This window comes from Nycticebus coucang, chromosome 6 (assembly GCF_027406575.1).
Source record: "Nycticebus coucang isolate mNycCou1 chromosome 6, mNycCou1.pri, whole genome shotgun sequence".
Classification (NCBI taxonomy): Eukaryota; Metazoa; Chordata; class Mammalia; order Primates; family Lorisidae; genus Nycticebus; species Nycticebus coucang.
In genome coordinates this window covers 53,865,776-53,885,244 of record NC_069785.1, presented here as the reverse complement: position 1 = coordinate 53,885,244, position 19,469 = coordinate 53,865,776, and the positions used below count along the sequence as shown (strand labels likewise).

The following is a 19,469-nucleotide window of genomic DNA, read 5'->3' as shown; positions in this document are numbered from 1 at the left end:
CACTTTCGGTTATCTCATGATTTGAAAGTTTGCCACTTGTATCGGAACTTTCCTTCACTTTTTATTTTTTATTTATATTTATTTATTTATTATTAAATCATAGCTGTGTACATTAATGCGATCATGGGGCACCATACACTGGTTTTATAGACGGTTTGACACATTTTCTTTTTTTTTTTTTTTTGTAGAGACAGAGTCTCACTTTATGGCCTTGGTAGAGTGCCGTGGCCTCACACAGCTCACAGCAACCTCCAACTCCTGGGCTTAAGCAATTCTCTTGCCTCAGCCTCCCGAGTAGCTGGGACTACAGGCGCCCGCCACAAGGCCCGGCTACCGTTTGACACATTTTCATCACACTGGTTAACATAGCCTTACTGGCATTTTCTTAAGTTATTATGTTAAGACATTTACATTCTACATTTACTAAGTTTCACATATACCCTTGTAAGATGCACCGCAGGTGTAATCCCACTTATCACCCTCCCTCTGCCTATCCTCCCCCTCCCTCCCCTCCCTCTCCCCCTTCCCCATATTCTTAGGTTATAACTGGGTTATAGCTTTCATGTGAAAGCCATAAATTAGTTTCATAGTAGGGCTGAGTACAATGGATACTTTTTCTTCCATCTTGAGATACTTTACTACGAAGAATATGTTCCAGCTCCATCCATGTAAACATGAAAGAGGTAAAGTCTCCCATCTTTCTTTAAGGCTGCATAATATTCCATGGTGTACATATACCACAATTTATTAATCCATTCGTGGATCGATGGACACTTGGGCTTTTTCCATGACTTAGCAATTATGAATTGGGCTGCAATAAACATTCTGGTACAAATATCTTTGTTATAATGTGATTTTTGGTCTTCTGGGTATATACCTAGTAGAGGAATTATAGGATTGAATGGCAGGTCTATCTTTAGATCTCTAAGTGTTCTCCAAACATCTTTCCAAAAGGAAAGTATTAATTTGCATTCCCACCAGCAGTGTAGAAGTGTTCCCTTTTCTCCATATCCACGCCAACATCTCTGGTCTTGGGATTTTGTGATATGGGCTAATCTTACTGGAGTTAGATGTTCACTTTTTATTTTTTAGAGACAGAGTTTTATTCTATTGTCCTGGGTAGAGTGCTGTAGTATCACAGCTTACAGCAACCTCCAACTCCTGGGCTTAAGTGATTCTTTTGCCTCAGCCTCCTAAGTAGCTGGGACTACAGGCACCTGCCACAACGCCTAGCTATTTTTTTATTGCAGTTTGGCCGGGGCTGGGTTCAAACCAGCCACCCTCGGTATATGGGGCCAGTGCCCTACCCACTAAGCCATAATTTTTGTTTTGCAGTTTGGCAGGGGCTGCGTTTGAACCCGCTACCGCTACCCTCGGTATATGGGGCTGGCGCCCTACTCACTGAGCCACAGGCGCTGCCCTCTAAGCCACAATTTTTTATTACTAATTGGGAATTAAGAAATTAAGTTATTCAGAGAATACATGTTTTCTTTCATTTTTCCTCCTTTAGCTTTCCCTGAGTTCTGCTTGGCATGTTCCCTCCTTTCAAGTATAAATAATTTATAAGATTAACATTTCTCTGGCTTATTGTACCCTCAGTGAATCCCCAACAATAAAAAAAACAAAACAAAACAAAAAAAAAGATTAACATTTCTTCTGTACATACTGAATCCCAGGTGAAGAACACCCAGCCCTTGATGTGTGTCCTGTTTGATTCTCATAACAATATTAGGACCTGATTGTGGTTATTTCTTTGTTCTTAACAAGGAAATGGAGATGTTGAGAGGTTGAGTGACTCACCCAAAGACACATAGTTTTAAGTGACCTTTTCTTTTTTTTTTTTTTTTTTGTAGAGACAGAGTCTCACTTTATCACCCTCGGTAGAGTGCCATGGCATCACACAGCTCACAGCAACCTCCAGCTCCTGGGCTTAAGTGATTCTCTTGCCTCAGCCTCCCGAGTAGCTGGGACTACAGGCGCCCGTCACAACGCCCAGCTATTTTTTTTTTGGTTTGCAGTTCAGCCGGGGCTGGGTTTGAACCCGCCACCCTCGGTATATGGGGCCGGCGCCCTACCGCTGAGCCACAGGCGCCGCCCCTAAGTGACCTTTTCTTTTCTTTCTTTCTGTCTTTCTTTTTTTTTGTTTTGAGACAAAGTCTTACTTAGTCCCCCTGGGGTTGAGTGCTTTAGCATCATAGCTCACAGCAACATCAAACTCTTGGGCTCACGCCATCCTTTTGCCTAAGCCTCCTGAGTAGCTGGGACTACTATGCTACAATGTCTGGCTGTTTTTAGAAACGGGGTCTCCCTCAGGCTGGTCTCGAACTCCTGAGCTCAAGCATTCTGCTCACCTCAGCCTCCCAGAGTGCTGCGATTACAGGTTTGAGCCACCTCGCCCGGCCTATAAGTGACCATTTCTTGAACCAAGTTCATCTGACTTTTAAGTCACCTGTCTTAGACAACTGCATCCACCTGGTTCTCACCTAGGGCTTTCCCCACAGCCAACATGATGGGCTGAAAAGCAAGGTTGGGCTGGCCGCCCGACCCTCCCTGCTCTAAGCTCAGCCCTGCCACTCTTTAGTTGTGTATCTTTTGAAAAGTTACAAAATCGGCGGCGCCTGTGGCTCAGTGAGTAGGGCGCCGGCCCCATATGCCGAGGGTGGCGGGTTCAAACCCAGCCCCGGCCAAACTGCAACAAAAAAATAGCCGGGCGTTGTGGGCAGGTGCCTGTAGTCCCAGCTGCTCGGGAGGCTGAGGCAGGAGAATCGCGTAAGCCCAAGAGTTAGAGGTTGCTGTGAGCTGTGTGACGCCACGGCACTCTACCTGAGGGCCGTACAGTGAGACTCTGTCTCTACAAAAAAAAAAAAAAGTTACAAAACCTCCCTTAACTTCTGTTCCCTCATGGGAAAAAACACAAATACTAGTACTTAAAACATACAGTTGTTTTGAAGATTAATATAATACATTTAATTTATCTTTGCATAGTTCTTATTTAAAGTTCTTAGCCCAAAACCTGCATGTAACAAATACTAAATAAATGTTACCCCTAAAACTGTTGTTATTCTTGCCACTCATTAGCTTTGGGCAAGAGACTTCCCATCTCTAAATATCACATGCCTTGTCTGTAAAATGAGGCCCTAATACATGCAGTCCCCGGGTTACAAACAAGATAGGTTCTGTATGTTTGTTCTTAAATTGGATTTGTATGGAAGTTGGAATAGGTATGTTTACCTGTTACCTGTATTAGCCTCCATTTGTAAGTGAGAGTTGTACCTAAGTCAGATATTTGTAACTCAAGGACTGCCCATACTCCCTGATTTTACTTCTATAGAGCTTTAGGCATCACTGTACAAGGGAAGGTGTACCCAGTGTGACTGTGTATTGTGGTTTTGTCCCTGTTAAGTGATACATTTCATAAACACCTAGATTTCTCTTTCTCTGGCCATGCCCATGAAACTCTCCTATTCTCACAGTGACGGCACTTGGTCTTGTGGCTGTTGTACCTTACCTACCTATTATTTATTCTAGAACTGTAGCAAAGGGACCTCTTTTTTGTTGATGCTAATTTCCTATAGAAAAAAGATTGTGGAAATAAACCACACAAAAATTAAATAACACCCCCCCCCTCAAAAAAGGATGCTTATATGGAGAGAGGTGTATAATACTCAGTTCAGCAGAGATTAAAAATTTAACACACAAGTCAGATAGGCCGGGAGTGGGGAGAAGAGGCCTTTGGCCTCTAAGGGGAGGGGCTCTTGGACTGAAGTCTGCTGTTCTGATCCCACCCAGAGGTTCACAGGGGCTTGAGCAGATTTGTGCCCCTCTCTCTATGTCCCTTCCAACGGTCCAGCTGGCAACAAATGGTTTTACAAGACTAGGAAGCCACCTTCTTGTCTTTTATCTTGAGACCTTACTTTGTTAACTTACCTGAGGAAAGAGTGACTCAGGCTTTAATCGCTGACTTTGGAACAATGGGGTATTGACCTCTGTAGTCACTTTGCACACAAACCTTTTTGATTTTAGGTTTTTTTTTTTTTTTTTTTAACTTCAAATGCTAGACTTTTTGATCTTTAAAAGTAGTCAGATTTTTGTATTTTGAAAGAGTAAGTCTGCTTTATCTAAATATATGCTAATGTTTAAATCAAAAATGTATAATTATTTGGTTCCTCTGGGAAAAAATGTACAGAAAGAACTAAAGATACTTACCAGAAGAATAATCTAAGAATGAATAGATAACTGTTTTTGAAAGTCACTCATAGGGTGGCACCCGTAGCTCCGTGGGTAGGGTGTCAGCCACATACACCCAGGCTGGCGGGTTCAAGCCCGGCTCGAGCCAGCTACACAACAATGACAGCTGCAACAAAAAAATAGCTGAGCGTTGTGGTGGGTGCCTATAGTCCCAGCTACTTGGGAGGCTGAGGCAAGAGAATCGCCTAAGCCCAAGAGTGTGAAGTTGCTATGAGCTATAACACTCTACTGAGGGCGACATAATGAGACCCTGACACACAAAAAGAGAAAGTCACTCATAATCTAATTGCTTTGATTTCAGAGGAACGAGCCAGAATCTATTCCTCAGACAGTGATGAAGGATCAGAAGAAGATAAGGCTCAAAGATTACTCAAAGCAAAGAAACTCACCAGCGACGAGGTAAGACCAGATGTATCAGGCTGTAGGGGTTTACCCCATACCCAGGAACCAACTCCTGGGAATGAGCCAGAGTGCACACAGATGTCTCTACACTTCGGAGATACTCAGTGAGATGCAGTAATAAGACTCGGAGTGGCCGGGGGATGGTCTGATACCTGTGCTGGGGTGGGTCTCAGAAGGCTGCACAGAGGAGGAGACCTCTGCTGGGTGCTGAAGAATAGCAGAAGCTTGAAGGCTCCCAGCCCCGGGTGGACTACTACAGGCTGATGGCAAGCAGTGCAGGGCCCTCAGGTATCAAGGCTCATGTAGGGAGCCCTGTGTTATTGGCCATACCTACCCAGAGTGGAGTTCTCTCAAGCTGAGCTGGGACACAAAGAAGAGGAGAGGAGATTGTGCCTCAGAAGCTGCAGACTCTCACTGTTCTGAGTTTGAGTAGATATTCTTTTTTTTTTGCAGTTTTTTTTTGGCCCGGCTGGGTTTGAACTTGCCACCTCTGGTGTATGGGGCCAGCGCCCTTCTCCTTTGAGCCACAGGCGCTGCCCGATTTCCTTAAATAAATGTTTCTTTATTTGCTGTATGCAATAATTTGGATAATTTCCAGAGACCACTTTTGCTTTTTCCTCCAGTGTTTGCTCGCTGAGTGGCTCAGTGGACTTCCTAATGCTGACATCTTACAAGTTGGAGTTGTAATTTTCCTCGATAGCTACTTTTTAGGGTGGTGCCTGTGGCTCAAGGAGAAGGGTGCTGGCCCCATATACCAGCGGTGGCAGGTTCGAGCCCGGCTCCAGCCAAAACTGCAAAAAAAAAAAAAAAAAAAAATCTGTTTAAAAAAAAATAGCTACTTTTTAGATCCTTTAAAAAAAAAAAAACACACAATGGTATTCTTGAATTTCACCTTGATTTCTATTTTGTATTTCTTTTCATTTGTTCTGACTGGGACTTTCTGGATTTCCTAAACCTGTGGATTGGTATCTTTCACCAGTTGAAAATTTCTCAGCCATCCATTTTTCCAATACTACTTTTTTTTGCGCTGGTCTCCTCCCTTCTTTCCGAAACTCTGATTAGCTGCGTTTTATTCCTTCTCACTCTGTCTTGACTTGTAAGCTGTTTGTCATATTTTCCACGTCTTTGTGTCTCTGCATTGCAAGACATTTCTTCAGATCCTTTCAATTCACTGCTTCTTTCTTTAGCTTTGTCTCCTATGTTGTTATTCTTTTTTACTTTATCTTTGGTCTCTGGAGGTTTAGTTTCTTTTTCAAATTGGTCATTTAGAAGATCCTGTTGCTTGGTCGTATTTTCAGTTTCTCCTTTTATGTGTTTCAATATTTTAAACCTACTTGTATGTATTGTCTTTATGTCTGATAATTCCACTATCTGAAATCTTTATGTGTCTGACTTTATTGCCTTAGTCCCTTCAGAGTGTTATTACAAGGCACTGTGGACTGGGTGCCTTAGAGAGAACAGAAATTGGTATCTCAGTTATGGAGGCTGGGATGTCCAAGATCAAGGTACTAGCAGCTTTGGTGTCCGCTTAGTTCCTCTTTCCTGGTTCATAAATGACCTTCTTGGTGTATTCTCACACAGTGGAAGGGATAAAGTGGGTCTGCTGGGCCCCTTCGATAGAGGCACTAATCTCACTAATGAGGGCACTGCCCTCAGGACCTAATTGTGTCCCCAGAGGCCCCCACCTCCTAATCCCATCACCCTGGGGGTTAGGATTTTAATTTATAAATTTTGGGACATGAACATTCACACCATAGCACTGCAGTCTATTTCTGTTAGCTCTGTCTCCTGCTACCTTGTTTTTCTGTGTTCTGTGACTGAAACGACTGATCTACTGAGTACTGATGGGGATTTTTGAGCCTACCTTGATGGCTTCCTCTGAGCATGAAGTTCTGCTTCTGCCAGGTGCCTTGGTCATTGTTCACTGAGGACCACTTTGAACTATATTCTCTGAATAGGTATTTTTGGATGACCTAGGAATTATGAATGTTGAGTGGTGGTTATGAATTATCCTAGAAAATTTCATTCTGTAAGATTGGAAATTATCCTCACAGTCATTTATAACAGAAGTTTATATATTAAATTCTACTGACCTAATCTGGCCTGCTGCCTATATTTTTAAAATAAAGTTTTATCAGACCCCACTCATGCCCATTCATTTCTATATTATTTATGGCTATCTGTTTGCTTCAGTGACTGAGTTGAATACTTGCAACAGAAACCGAGAAAAATCTTTACTGAATCCTGCCTTAGAGAAACAGGGCTGGGCTTTTTTCTAGTTTACTTTTACACTAAAATAGTAGTCCTTTGGAGGCAGTGCCTGTGGCTCAGCGGGTAGGGCGTTGGCCTCATATACTGACAGTGGCAGGTTCAAACCTGGCCCCGGCCGAACTGCAAGAACAAAAAAAAGTAGTCTTTTAGGGTCTGCTGTTAATCTGCTCAACTTGTCTTTTGTCATCTGTCCTCTGCACCCTGCAAGGCATACACATACACAGCATAGTTCATGATCGTGGTTTGGTAACTGTCTTCGGGAGGAAGCTGCAGTGCTTTTTTTTTTTTTTTTTTTTTTTAGAGACAGAGTCTCACTTTATTGCCCTCAGTAGAGTGCTGTGGCGTCACAGCTCACAGCAACCTCCACCTCCTGGGCTTAGGCAATTCTCTTGCCCCAGCCTCCCAAGTAGCTGGGACTACAGGCGCCCACCACAACACCCAGCTGTTTTTTGTTTTAGTTTGGCAGGGGCCGGGTTCAAACCCACCACCCTCCGTATATGGGGCCAGCGCCCTACTCATCGAACCACAAGCGCCGCCCATGTCCCTAGGTTCTTGCTTTTGCCTAATTTTTGGCCTCTGACCATACCTTATTTTTTTAATATCACATTGATTTGCTCATATTTTATCTGTCATTGTTATTTTCAGAAGAAGAATTCTTCAGAGTATTTTTCTGGCATATTGTAGGTGATGTATGTTGTGTTCCTGTTATCCACAATTTTAAAGTATTTTGGGCTTCCATGAGCTCTTCTCTGTTTTATTTTTATTTTTTTGAGATAGTCTCAATCTGTCATCCTCAGTAGAGCACCGTGGTGTCATAGCTCCCAGCAGTCTGAAACTCTTGGGCTCAAGTGATCTTCTTGCCTCAGTTTCCCGAGTACCTGGGACTACAGGTGCGTACTATAACACCTGGCTATTTTTTACTCTTGCTCAGGCTGGTCTCAAACTCCTGAGCTCAAGCAATCTACCCGCCTCATCATCACAGAGTGCTAGGATTATAGGCATGAGCCACTGTGCCCGGCCTCATGAGCTTTTCTCATGTGAAGCAGAATCCTGTTCTTAGGTTATTGTTAATTACAGCATTTGATATTTTTCCATCATTCGTGGATGTGACATGCTATGGAAGATAACTAGATAAAATTTGTCACATGAGGTAACTTCTTAATGATACATTTACAATGTGTTGAACTGTTGGCAAACTGGCCTCGTCATCTAAGCAGATGCTATTTATTTCTTGGCAAGTAGAAACTGTGAATGGAAACTGAGAAGTGCTGTGAGACTTCTGCTTATTCCTGGTATGCTCAGAAATGAAAATTTAAAAAAGAAGTGATCCATCAGATACATTCTTTTAGGCTGGGCATTTGTAAACCTGTAACTGCCTGATTTTAAAATACTTCTTGGGAATGGCCTTCTAGCTAAGCCGTCTGTAATAGGGCCTTCCCTACCCAAACACTGACTCTGAGGTCTTCCCGCGATGCACCCCCTCCTTTCCTGACAACAGGGTTGGCTTCTGCCTGGTCCTCCCCATTCCTGCACAGCCTGTTTGTGTTACCCTAGTTTGAATCCTGGCCGTGGGTTACAATGGAAGGGGGGAAAAAGGGAAGGTCTTGCACTAGTTCCTGTCCGTGCTTTGCACACTAATGTAATGCACACCCACACATCAGGAGCCTGAGCATGCCTCTGAGATGTGGGGAGTTTCAGACCCCAACTTCCACTCCAAAAAATCACCATTATCACCAGAGCATGCCTTGGTACAGGGGCAAGGGCAAGTCTAGATTAGAAAAGTGAACTGGATCGTAGAATTTTGCTGCTACCCTTTCCCACTTGTGTGGCCGTGGGCAAGTCATCTCATCTTCTGTTGCCTCTTCTGGTGCATGACGTCTGTGCTTGCTGTCCTGTGAAGCTGTCACATTATGGTGAATGACCGATACAAAAGTGGGTAACACCGTGACATGGACTAGCTCAACAGGAAATGCTACTTTGCCCTCTCCAACAAGGTCCAAATTACTAAAAAGGAAGAAAATGTAAAGGAGAGCTTTTCGTCCTCCCTCACTTTTGCAAGAAGTAAAAATTTCAGAAAACCTAAGTTACTTCAAAGATAGAGAAATGGGTAGGAGGAGAACCTGTGTGGATGGTGTTCTGTGCTCCGAGGATCTGGGAAAAGGCAGAGATCTAAGTTGAAAGAAACAGATGGAAACAGTGGTGAGGAAAGCGTCAAGGCCAACCCCAGCTTTCCTAGACAGAGAGGCTTCCTGCTGAGAAGTGTGGGTTAGAATGCGGCGCCCAGTGGCCTCTGTCTCCGTCCTCCCGCTCTCCCACTTGGAACCTGCATTCTTCCCGTGGCCACCCTGCCTTACCTTCCAACTTGTGGACTACCTGTAAGGACCTGCGTTCATGACTATGTTAGCAAGCTTTCTCTAAGAATATTTTGTCATTTGCTGCATTTACATATGACACAGGGATCTATTCCAGTTACCTTTAGTAAGGCAGTGTCCACATGCATAATTTCACAAAATGAAATCATCATCCCAGAGGATCCCCTCAGCTGAGTCCCGCGAGTCTGAGAAGCAACACGCCTCGGCAGTATTTGACTGCGCTTGCCCGTGGCTGCCCAGGGAAGTCAGGCCTGGATGGTTTTCCAAGGTAGAATTTCCCAGCTTCTCACCCCCATGGTGGATTCGGACTAGTGCTGATTAGGCTAATTCAGGGGAGCTCTGATACAGGGGAGCTCTGACCACGTCCTGTCTGTTGCTGGTGTCTGTCAAGGGTCCTTGAGGGCAGGCAGGCTATACCTCTTTTTAGAACCATCATGCTAGTTCTTTTAACCACTTGAATTCAGTCTCATAAAGAATTTTAGAGCTGAAGAGATCAAACATGCTAAGGCTTACATGTGGGGAGGTTACCAAAAAACTGTGCTGGCGCGTAAAATGTTCACGATAAGATTCTTCAGTTGAAAATAAAGGGCAGGGCGGCGCCTGTGGCTCAAAGGGGTAGGGTGCCGGCCCCATATGCCAGAGGTGGCGTGTTCAAACCCAGCCCCAGCCAAAAAAAAAAAATAAACGTTTAAAAAAAAAAAAAAGAAAAGAAAGGGCAAATAGTGTCATGGAATGTACTCTTTGTCTTTGCTGATGTGGGATTGGGAGAGAAGAATTTGGATTTGTTCCATGTTGGGGAGTGGAAAGTTCCATGTTGGGGAGAGGAGCACTTGTTACACCTTGAGGGGAGGAGCCATCTTTCAGTATTGCTATTGGGGTGACTTTCCTGCTGACCGCCCAGGACGTATGTCATAAGTGGAGCAGGACTTGGCATGGATTCATTTTCCCCTTTGAATTCTCCTGTAGCTGGCACTTCAGGTCTGCAGGTGTACATTTGGGATATTAGGGCAGGAAACGAGTGTGAGATGCTATCTTATCCTTCAGAGGACTAACCCTGGGGACCACCAGGAAGAAAGGGGGCATGCCAGGCTGTTCTTCCTCTGGTAGCATCCTGTGGTCACAGCAGCAAGATGCCCAGCTTCCCCAACTGCAGCCTTTAAACCATTTGTTCCTTCTATTGAATTTATTAAAGTTTTGGTGAGGGGGCTGCTACTGGCATTCTGGAGTGTCATATCAGTGTCAGTTCATTTTAATCAGTATTTGTTCTTTTTTGAGACAGAGTCTTATGCTGTCACCCTGGGTAGAGTGCTATGGTGTCACAGCTTACAGCAACCTTAAACTCTTGGGCTTAAGCGATTCTCCTGCCTCGGCCTCCCAAGTAGTTGGAACTACAGGTGTCCGCCACAACGCCCGGCTATTTTTTTGTTGCAGTTGTCATTGTTGTTTTAGCTGGCCCAAGCCGGGTTCGAACCTGCCAGCCTTGGTGTATGTGGCCAGTGCCCTACCCACTGAGCTATGGGCGCTGCCCGATATTTGATGTTTTTTAGATGTTGATATATCTGAATAGCTTGCTGAATTATTTTTTTCTATTACAATATTATTCAGAATTATTATTATTATTATTATTATTATTTTGAGACAGTCTCAAGTCATTGCCCTGGGTAGAGTGCCATGGTGTTACAGCTCACAACCTCCAACTCTTGGGCTTAAGTGATTCTCTTGCCTCAGCCTCCCAAGTAGCTGAGACTACAGGTGCCTGCCACAACACCCAGCTGTTTTTTGGTTGTAGTTGTCATTGTTTGGCAGGCCCAGGCTGGATTTGAACCCACCAGCTCTGGTGTATGTGCCTGGTGCCCTAGCTGCTGAGCTACAGGTGCTGAGCCTAGAATATTATTCAGAATGATTTTAAATAGAGGAAACTTGTGTATGGAAGGCCTTTTAATTTCTTTAAATATGTTCTTAGTCTCGGTGCCTATAGCTCAGTGGTTAGGGCGCCAGCCACATACACTGGAGCTGGCAGGTTTGAACCTGACCCAGGCCTGCCAAACAACAATGACAACTACAACCAAAAAACAGCCAGGCACTGTGGTGGGCACCTGTAGTCCCAGCTACTTGGGAGGCTGAGGCAAGAGAATCGCTTAAACCCAAGAATTTGAGGTTTGTGAGCTGGGATGCTATGGCACTCCACTGAGGGCAACATAGTGAGACTCTGTCTTCAAAAAAAAACAAAAAGTTCTAAAAACCTTGATGATGTGAGTTTTGAGTACATCTGAAACAAGAAATTGTTATAAAAATATTGAATCTTTAAAATCCTGTGTTTTAGATAGTGAAATAGGTGAAATGCTGTGTGTAAAATAACCTGATCATGGTAAAATCATTCCAATAGGACAAGTGGTTATACAGGCTGAACTTCCCTGAGAGAGCCCCAGGCCTTCCCAGGGCTCACTGTGTCCAGTTCCTGCTTTCCCTCCTATACAGCTATTCCCAGTGAAAGAGGAGCTCGTAGCTGCTACCATCTTACAACTTCCCTCACAATCCCTGGGGGTCTGCAGTTGGCGTTTTATAGTTAGTTTGTGATGAACTTTGCACAGTTGTCGTTTTAGACCGTCTCTAACACCTGTAGATCTGAAAACTGGACATGACCTTGACCACTGGTTTTGTTCATCTGGTACATGTTCTTATTAAAAGTGACTTTGAGTTTTCAGAGCTATTTTTGAAAAACTATCCTAGAAATGTTTTCTGTTGACTTTTAGATTTACAAAAATTTCATGTTTACATGCTACTTTGGTGGCACACATTACTAAAATCCAAAGGATACAGAGATTAGTGTGGCCCCTGTGCAAGGATGACACAAAAATTTGTGAAGTGTTCCATATTAGAAAAATATGCAATTAAAAATTTTATCTGTTTAGGAAGGTGAGCCTTCTGGAAAGAGAAAAGCAGAAGATGATGATAAAGCAAATAAAAAGCATAAGAAGTATGTGATCAGTGATGAAGAGGAAGAAGATGATGATTGAAGTAGGAAATGTGAAAACATTTTATATATTTCATTGTACAGTTATAAATATGTAAACATGAGGTTTTACGACTGAAATTAATTGATTTGCTTTTGTGTCATTTTAATTGTAATAAAAAATTAAAAGCATGTCTCTGTATTCAAGAAATCTACTTTTTCCAAAGCAAGTTTGTTTTATTTTTATTTATTCATTTATGTATGTATTTATTTTTGAGACAGAGTCTCACTTTGTCATCCTTGGTTGAGTACTATGGCGTCATAGCTCACAGCAACCTCAAACTCTTGAGTTCAAGCAGTCCTCTTGCCTCAGCCTCCCAAGTAGCTGGGCCTATAGGCACCCACTATAGGGCCCAGCTATTTTTAGAGACGAGGTCTTGCTCTTCTCACGCTGGTCTCGAACTCCTGAGCTCAAGCAATCTACCGGTGTTGGCCTCCCAGAGTGCTAGGATTACAGGCTTTTGCCACTGAGCCTGGCCTCAAAGCAAGTTGATTTAAAAATATAGGGATGGGATCTTGCCATTTTACAGGCTGGTCTTGAGCCCTTGGCCTCAGGAGATCCTCCTGCCTCAGCCTTTCAAAGTGTTGTGATTATAAGCATGAGTCACCACAGTCCATATCCAGATGATTTTGTTAATACTTTACACAGTTTTAGATTTTCTTGAGTTTCTGCTGCTCTGCTCTACTCTTTTCCTCCTATCCTCTACAAAGAAGCATCCAGGGCGGTGCCTGTGGCTCAGTGAGTAGGGCTCCAGCCCCATATGCCAAAGGTGGCGGGTTCAAACCCAGGCCCAGCCAAACTGCAACAACAACAACAAAAAAAAAGGCTGGGTGTTGTGGCGGGCGCCTGTAGTCCCAGCTGCTCGGGAGGCTGAGGCAAGAGAATCACGTAAGCCCAAGAGCTGAAGGTTGCTGTGAGCCGTGTGACGCCATGGCACTCTACCCGAGGGTGGTAAAGTGAGACTCTGTCTCTACAAAAAAAAAAAAAAGAAGCATCCAACCAGGGCCAAGGTTCTCACAGTTCCAGAGCCTGGAGAAATCAAGGTGTTGGCAGGGCCACGTTCCCTCTGAAGGCTCTTTGAAAGGATCCCTCCTAGCCTCTTCCTAGCTTCTGGTGGGTCCTAGCAATCCTTGGCTTTTGACAGTATAACTCAAATCTCTGTTGTATGTCTTTATGTGGCCTTTACTTTTAATTATTATTTTTTGAGACAGAGGCACTCTCTGTCACCCCTGGTAGAATGTACCGGCATCAACATAGCTCACTCTAACTCCTGAGCTCAAGTGATCCTCCTGCCTCAGCCTCCTAAGCAGCTGAGACTACAGGTACGTGCCACCATAGCCAGCTAATTTTTTGTATTTTGGTAGAAAAAGGGTCTTGCTGTTACCCAGGCTGGTCTCAAACTCCTGAGCTCAAGCAATTCTCCCACCTCAGCCTCCCAGAGTTCTAGGATTATGGGTGGGAACCACCATGTCTGGCCATAGTAAAAAAAAATTTTTTTTTTTGAGACAGAACCTCAAGCTGTCGCCCTGGGTAGAGTGCTGTGGCATCACAGCTCACAGCAACTTCCAACTCATGGGCTCAAGCAATTCTTCTGCCTCTGCTTCCCAAGTAGTTGGGACTACAGGCACCTGCCACAACACCCAGCTACTTTTTTGGTTGCAGCCGTCATTGTTGTTTGGCGGGCCCAGGCTGGATTCAAACCCGCCAGCTCAGGTGTATGTGGCTGGCACCTTAGCCACTTGAGCCACAGGCGCTGAGCCCATAGTAAAAATTTTAAGATATTGTATTAATGTAGAAAATCTGTAATGAACAAAATGTCAACATTTTAAATAAAGATAGGATCTAACGTGTCTAGGACTAGGGCAGCAAGTGAGAAAAGTTATATAAGGGCAAAGCTGGATTATGTCTTTAAGATTTTATGAATTTTTTGCTTGGCACCCGTGGCATGGTGGTTATGGCACCAGCCACATACACCATAAGTGGTGGGTTCGAACTTGGCCCGGGCCAGCTAAACAACTGCAACAACAGCAATAAAAAGTAGCCAGGCGTTGTGGCAGGCGCCTCTAATCCCAGCTACTCGGAAGGCTGAGGCAAGAGAATTGCTTAAGCCCAAAACTTCGAGGTTGCTGTGAGCAGTGATGCCATAGAACTCTACTGAGGGTGACATAGTGAGACTCTGTCTCAAAAAAAAAAAAAGATTTTATGAATTTTTTGTGTTAATTTTTATTTTTAAAAAGTATTGCATTCCAATATTATTTATCTTTATGAGATTTGGTGTCCCTTGCATTTGCTACAAAGGTGAGTGTGTCTCATTGTTGCAACCTAGATGTGATCCAGCTTTCTTAGAGCATGGCGGCTGGGTTCCAAAGGCAACTGGGAGCAGCAGCAGGTGAAAGTGGTATTAGCGCTCTTGTATTACCTTGTAAAACCTAGCATTGAGAGTCACATGACCTGCCTTCCTCCACATTCTGTTTGTTAGAAATGAGTCGCTAATGTGAGCCCTTTTCAGAGGGTGGGGAATTTGATTCTTCCTGATGAGAGGAATGGTAAAGAATTTGCAGCCATGTTTTAAATCCTCCGCACGCACACGTGCCTTCTGTGTAGTGCTCTGCCACACACATCAGTCTTGTCTTTACCCAGAGCCTCCATCTCTACTCTGCTTCCTTCCTGGTGTTCAGTCTAGTTTGGGAGTGGTGGTTGTGGGAAGTCTACCCTGAACCCTGGTGATAGAGAAAGAAAAGTGACATCAAGAGAGAAAGGTCCTGAGTCACCCTATCATCATGTCACTCTCCTAGCTGACATCTTCAGGGCCTTATTATTTTCTGGTTTATCAAACCGAAACTCCAAATCTTGGTTTTTAAGAGCCTTCATTCTGGCTGGGGTGCGGTGGCTCATGCCTGTAATCCTAGCACTCTGGGAGGCCAAGGCGGGTGGATCGCTTTGGCTTAGGAGTTCGAGACCAACCTGAGCAAGAGCAAGACCCCATCTCTAAAAATAGCCAGGTGTTGTGGCAGGCGCCTGTAGTCCCAGCTACTCAAGAGGCTGAGGTAAGAGAATTGCTTGAGCCCAAGAGTTTGAGGTTGCTGCGAGCTATGACACCATAGCACTCTACTGAGGGTGACAAGTGAGATGCTGTTTCAAAAAAAAAAAACCCTTCACTCTGACTCTGTTGTTTCCAAGGGGACATAGTGGAAGGTTTTGTTTGTTTGGTTTTTGTTTTAAATTTTACTAGCAGACACTTGTGTGTCGGTTATTAAGCTCTTGTCTCCCATCTCCACACCCAGCCCTCTGTGGCTGGCAAACCCTACGCAGGCTTTGCCAGCTGCCCCCAGTTAGGGGGCGCTAGAGGAAGACTGGAGCCTGGATAACAAGGGAAGGATTGCTCCTTCCTGTTTGTTTATGGAACTTTCTGGAAGCTTCCTGTTGACTTTTTATATAAGGGGGGGCACCAACACTTTACCTCAGCAGAGGCGGCAGCTGAATCCAGTTTGCAGTTTTATCAGCAGCTTCATTTTCCCAGCCCTGAGAGCCATCGGTACCAACTGGACAGCTACTCTTCCCCAGGTATGAGCTTCAATTCCTTATGTAAATTTTATTTTCTTTATTTTTTTAGAGATGGAGTCTCACTTTATCACCCTCAGTAGAGTGCCGTGGCGTCACACAGCTCACAACAACCTCCAGCTCCTGGGCCTTAGGCAATTCTCTTGCCTCAGCCTCCTGAGTAGCTGGGGCTACAGGTGCCTGCCATAACGCACCCGGCTATTTTTTTGTTGCAGTTTGGCCGGGGCTGGGTTCAAACCCACCACCCTCGGTATATGGGGCTGGCGCCCTGCTCACTGAGCCACAGGCGCCGCCCCCCTTATGTAAAAAAAATTTTTTTGCAGTTTTTGGCTAGGGCCGTGTTTGAACCCACAACCTCTGGTATATGGGGCTGGCGCCCTACTCCCTGAGCCACAGGTGCTGCCCCCATTGTGTAAATTTTGAAAGATTAATTACACCTGTTTCCTGTATTCCCACAGCCATGCCTGTGGGCCCTTTGAGTTCTTCTTTATAATTTTAGTAACTTAGCCAATCAATACCTTTAAACCCATTAACAACTTTTAAAAATACTCACTCTGTACTGACTAGAACCTGACTAGATGGTGAGGAAAAACCCCCTCAAAGATTGAATTTGGGGATTGGTTTGGGTTTGAATGCAGGTCTGAGCTCTTCACCAATGAGAAATGGGCCTGAGATCTTAAACATTTACCTCAAAGTCAAACAGCATCAATGGTGCGGTTGCAGAATTATAACGTTAATTGAATTCGCAGCCTTTGTGAGTCTCTCATGTGAAAGTTAAGACCATGATTGGGAAGGAAACCAGTAATGGAGATGTTATGGACTGAAAATTTGTGTCCTCCTAAAACTCATGTCGAAGCTCTGATCCACACTCTCCAGTGCATGGTGTTTGGAGGCAGGGTTTTTTGGGAGATATTAGGTTTAGATGAGTTTATGATATGAGGGCTGAAGTTCCTCAAGTGTCTTTAAAAGAAGAGGAAGAGAGACCAGAGTCCATTCTCTTGCCATACAAAGAAGAGGTCGGCTGAACTAACAGCCAGATGGTGGCCACTTAGAAGCCAACAAAAGCGACCTCAGACTGAAACTTACCTTGCCAGCACCTTGATCTTCCCAGACTTTGGAACTGTGAGAAATAAATTTCTATTGTTTAAGTTACCCATTCTATGGTATTTTGTTATGACAGCCTGAACAGACTAAAACGGAGAATATGTTTGGACTCAGATGAGGCTGAAAAACTCAAATTTCCCAGTCACTCTGAGCTTGCCTTCCCTATAGGAAAGCTTGCCTCCCTGTTTCTGAGGAAACTGTCTTTTTGTGTGTGCATGTTTTTGCTTAAAAATACTTTAATAACATCACCTGGGGGCAGTTCTCATTCTTCTCAGGATTCACCCAGTCAGTGCTGTCTGACTCACCTTTTCTTCAGTAGACCCAACACTAGGATCTCATCAGGCTCCAACAAAGCAAGCAGAGTCTGAAGAAGTAGCTTATATATACGAGAAGAATTATAAGATTTTGCTAATAAATACAGGCAGAAGCCTGGGATCAAATTAATCCATATGGGTACACTTACATATTCTGGATTCAATGTGTTAGTGAACGATACTAACTTGAGTAGTTAACAGAACCCAACAGTACCCTACACTGAATGAAGTCGAGAGGCCAAAGTTTCCCTGGCATTACATGGAGGAGGGACTCCAAAGGCTTAGGAGATGGGAATGTTGGAGTAGCCTTGTCTTGTATGATCTGCATAACACCCATTCCCTCCCCCAACTGCTATATCTCCTGAGAGGGCTAGAGACCCTTCCTTCACTAGGTCATTGAGAAATGTATCAGGAAGTGGAGGACATGTATCCTCCAAAAGCTATGGGCAGGTATGATGGGAGATGCTGCCACTGAGATAGGATTCCGGGACAGAGGCCAAGTAGCAGTGTTTAAATCCCACAGCCAAGCTGATGAGTCTGTTACTAGAGAGTAGCAGGAGTGTAGCAGTAAAGCGATCAGAATGTTTTGATCTGCAGAGATTTTGAGTGGTAGCTAATTGAATAGAATATGGGCAGGCTACTACAGTTTTGCTTGACATGATTGTATATTTGTGGGAGTACTTCAGGATCCTTCCTCAAGGGTACCCAACGTCCCCTTCAATTATATCGACTTCCTCTTGAGGAAGAATCCTGAAGCACCGCCACAAGTACATGCTGTAAATGTTCCACAGAGGACACTGCAGCCATATACTGAAGTGGCTATGCATTGGGGAAAGGAAATTTCCAGAATTTGAGAGATTTCTACATACCGGCTCAGGTAATGCTCATTCCTGGAACCTAAAATACTATGGTAGCCCACTGTTCAAAGTGGGACTGACAGTGGCAAGGGGATAGGTTAAATTTTAGCTCAAGTTCAACTCCCACTATGCCCAACAGATTTGCAGATCCTCCTTATGATTACTTACCCATTTTTTTAATTTTAATTTTTTTAAATCTTTGTGAGATCAGGTCTTATGATATTGCCCAGGCTGGTCTCAAACTCCTAGCCTTGAGTGATCCTGCTGCCTCAACCTCCCAAAGTGCTGGCATTACATGTGTAAACTGCTGTGCCCAGCCTCCCCAGTGGTTAAATATATGATTGGAATAGATACATTTTGTCAACTGAGAGATACCCCATGTTGTCTTTCTAATTCATGAAGTAAGCACCATAAAGTGGGAAAGACCAAGTGGAAATCCGTGGAACTTCTTTATCTTACCAGGATAATAAACCAAAAAGAACACTGCAGCCTGGAGGGAACTGCAGAGATAGATGAATGACATTATCAAAGATGAGGAAGAAGCAGAGGTGCTGATACCTGATAGATCTTCCATTGATCGCACCAGTCTGAGCGTGCAGGTGTCAGATTGATCTTGGAAATGATGGGTTATCTTAAACCTGATCAGGTAATGACTCCCAAAGCAGCTGCTATCTTGTATGAGCATGTTTATTGGAGCAGATCAACATCCACTGACACCTGGTATGCAGCTGTTTACCAGACACATGCTTCAATATGTAAGGACAAACAAAAACAGTTTGCTTTTACTTGTTAGACCAATGGTACAACTTCAGTCTTGCTCCAAGTTACATGGACCCACCTGCACTCTGCCATAAAGGAGCCCACAGACATCTCCATCATCTCAAGATTGCACACATCAACTGGTCCACTGCGTCAATGACGTTACACTGATTGGAGCTGATGTGCAGGAAATAGCAAGCTCTGTACTTTAGATGCCTTAGTAATTATGTAAACCAGAGGCAGCAGGTAAATCCCAACAATATTCAGGGGCTTGTAACCTCAGTGAAGTTTTGGAGGGGAGCGGGCATTACATGGTCTGGATATCCCCTCCAAAATGAAGGGGTACATGCTGCCCTTGAGCCATCTGCCATTATAAAAGAATGTTTAGTGGGGTGGCACCTGTGGCTCAAAGGAGTAGGGCACTGGCCCAAAATGCTGGAAGTGGGTTCAAACCCAGCCCTGGCCAAAGACTGCAAAAAAAAAAGAATGTTTAGTGGATCTTTTTGGATTTGGGAGTCAACGTACACTTTATTTCACTGTGCTACTTTGACCTTTTGCCAAGTAAAG

The 19,469-nt window shown here is 44.1% G+C and overlaps 1 protein-coding gene and 1 non-coding gene across 3 annotated transcripts in view; both read left to right on the top strand.

Annotated features, from left to right (window-relative positions):
- The window catches only part of LEO1 (LEO1 homolog, Paf1/RNA polymerase II complex component), a 38,216-nt gene extending 25,778 nt beyond the window's left edge, over positions 1–12,438 (top strand). Inside the window, exons 11-12 of one of the 2 annotated variants that reach the window (XM_053593122.1) lie at positions 4,550–4,647; positions 12,206–12,438. In XM_053593122.1, coding sequence (XP_053449097.1) covers positions 4,550–4,647; positions 12,206–12,310 — 203 coding nt within the window. In that variant the 3' untranslated portion in view covers positions 12,311–12,438. The remainder of the gene's footprint in view (positions 1–4,549; positions 4,648–12,205) is intronic. The other variant, XM_053593123.1, reaches the window with a different exon arrangement.
- On the top strand, positions 12,071–12,173 carry LOC128589426 (U6 spliceosomal RNA). Its single transcript, XR_008381008.1, has one exon. It is a non-coding gene; the product is annotated as a U6 spliceosomal RNA (small nuclear RNA).
- Positions 12,439–19,469: the final 7,031 nt, after the last annotated feature.